Genomic DNA, 2,637 nt, shown 5'->3' on the forward strand with positions numbered 1-2,637 from the left:
GTGTGTGGGTACGCGGCAGGGCTGGCGCCAACTTGTTGCCAGCCGTGCGCTCCTCCTTGCCAGCTCATCCCGTACCTTCTCAGTTCTGTCCCCCTTGCCCTCCCGCCGCTCCTACACATGCCTTCTGGTTCATCACCCCTCCCCACGGTTAGGTATGCGGAGCAGCAGGACGTGCACAGCGTTGCACCACGTGCGTGAGGCCTTCCTCTTCTCCGCCCGCCTGCACCTGACAGAGGACATTACCACGGCTCAGGTGCTGCAAATTGTGGATGATGCCCTGGAGATGGTTGACATGACTGGCATAAAGGACAGCATTGTGGTAGATGCGGGTGCGTGGGGTTGTTTGCACAACTGCGCGCCAACACACTACATGCAGGGCAATGTGTTTGGGTGAGGAAACACAGAGCACTGTAGACCGGGTGAGGCCACCCTTAGCCTTTCATACTGGCCAGCGGCATGGGAAGTCAAAACGCGAGGGCTTGCTCACGTCACCGCTTGGCTTGCGTGGTCCTTGGTTTAGGCGCCTACGGCCTGAGCGTGGAACAGCGCAAGCGGCTCTCCATCGGGCTCATGGAGCCAACCAGCGGGCTTGATGCGCGCGCCGCCGCCATTGTGATGCAGGCCGTGAAGAATGTCAGCCTGACCAACCGTGCCGTGATCATCACCATCCACCAGGTGGCAGGCTGCTATACCTTGCAACTCCGTTGGCTTGACTGGCCAGTGTGTCAATCCTGTGCGTATGACGAAACGACTGCGCGTCACCTCCTCACCGCCTCGCCTGCGTGGAGAGTGGAGATATTTGAAGCTTTTGACTACTTGGTGCTGATACAACGCGGCTGCCACCTCACCTACTTTGGTTATGTGGGCGATGAGAGCAGCGTGCTGATCGCCTACATGGAGCCGCAGCCGGGGGTGAAGCCCATCTGCCCAGGCTACAACCCAGCCACGTGGTATGTACCAAGGGCTGGCCGGCGGCGGTGGCAGGGTTGTGCACACTGCATCTGATCTTGAGGAGGAGTCAGTGCTCAAGTTATGCCGCCCTTCTCTGCCCCGGTGCAAGATGTTGAAGTGACTGGCGGCTTGAGCTCCGTCTTCAAAAGCTCCATCCAAGACTTCCCCACGCTGTATGCGGTGAGGGGCAGTGCAGTCCTCAACTGCCGCTCTGCTCGCCTGGCGCTGGCAGCTAGGAGCACCAGCACATATGCCTCTATAAGCTGGCAGCGCTCCGTGCTGGTCCGCAAGTTCTTCAAGCTCTACTCGAGCAATCCCAACTACAGTGAGCTGTTGAGCAATACTTGTTATCGGCCAGCAGGGATTGCTGTGCTTGCAGTGCAGGTATCCTGATCTCCCTGCTAGCTGTGCAGGCGGTCGTACTGATGCATGGTGCCTGCCCCTGGGTGTCTACCAGCTGGGCGGGGTGACACCACGACGTGATTTGCACCTCGCCTGCTGCAGACTTTGTGCGGTTTGTGCTGACAGTCGGGATTGGCATCGTGCTGGGTCTGGTCTATATCAACCAGGTGCTGCCTGCCTGCCTGCCTGCCTGCCGTTGAATCAGCGCCTGCCCTGCTTGTCTGCCTGCCTGTGCTGCATCTGCCGTCTGTCTGTTTCCCACAGCGCAGCCCGTAATGCGGTTGACCGTTGCCCATGATCTGATGCCCGCCCAGCTTGCCCATCGTTGCAGGGCAAGTTGGACGAGCGAGGCACGGACGTGGCAACTGTGCAAACGTGATGGATCTCATCTTTGTGCTGATTGTCTTCCTGGGCATGTTCAAGTGTGAGCTGTCTTGCTCAACATCTATGCTTCAATGAGCTGTTAAGCAGTTCAAAAGGACTAGCTGTGCCTTCCATTCTGCATGCCATGCCGCTGATTTGCTTGCCCTGGCACCCCTGGGAGCAAGCAACGCCCCTGAGCCATCAGGAGTGCCATGCTGGCATTACGCAGGCATGACAATGCAGCCAGTGGTGGGAGCGGAGCGCACCGTCTGCTACCGCGAGCGCAGCTCATCGTACTCGCCAGCCGCCTACGCAGTGGTGGGTTGGTGTAGTGACATGCATCCCCGCTGGACATGCATACCCCAGCTATGTCGGTTTGTGGACAGGGACCTGTACACCGTACCGCTGATCTCTGCACTTGTCCCAGCCCGTGAGATGGCCCGACTGCTGCGCTGCTGCTCGTCCAGCCGAAGCGATGTGCATCACTCTGCTGTAGCTGCGCCTGCTGCTGCTGGCAGGCCAGCAGAGTGGTGGAGCTGCCGTACCTTCTGGTGCAGGCCTCGCTCATGGTAACCATCACCTACTGGGAGCTGGCAGCAAGTCGGAAGATGGAAGGGTCAGGCAGCCAGTGCGCCTTGGGAGCCAGACAAGCGATGGATGCCAGGCAGGGCGTCGAGCAACCTGTCGCATGTGCTTTGCCTGCAGGATGGCTGGCTTTGAACTGGTGGCTTGGAAGTTTTTCTACTTCCTTCTCTTGTACTTCTTCTCACTCACCATGGTGGACCCATACTGAGAAGAGGGGTGCCAGTAGCAGCAGGCTGGGTTGAACTCCCAGCCAGAGTGAGGAGTGCGGCAGCGCCTGGCTGCCCCGTTCATTACACAGCCAGCCCATGCTCATGCTGTGCTTGCTGACATGCCAAC

General features: G+C 59.2%; 1 protein-coding gene across 1 annotated transcript; it reads left to right on the forward strand.

The window, feature by feature from the left end:
- Positions 1 to 1,731: 1,731 nt before the first annotated feature.
- Positions 1,732 to 2,509, forward strand: CHLNCDRAFT_134125 (hypothetical protein; the record flags this gene model as incomplete). The annotated part of the gene is made up of 4 exons (XM_005847631.1): positions 1,732 to 1,777; positions 1,946 to 2,034; positions 2,235 to 2,344; positions 2,422 to 2,509. The coding sequence occupies 4 exons, from the start codon at positions 1,732 to 1,734 to the stop codon at positions 2,507 to 2,509; spliced, it is 333 nt and encodes a 110-aa protein (XP_005847693.1).
- Positions 2,510 to 2,637: the final 128 nt, after the last annotated feature.

Source organism: Chlorella variabilis, assembly GCF_000147415.1.
Source record: "Chlorella variabilis unplaced genomic scaffold CHLNCscaffold_10, whole genome shotgun sequence".
Lineage (NCBI taxonomy): Eukaryota > Viridiplantae > Chlorophyta > Trebouxiophyceae > Chlorellales > Chlorellaceae > Chlorella > Chlorella variabilis.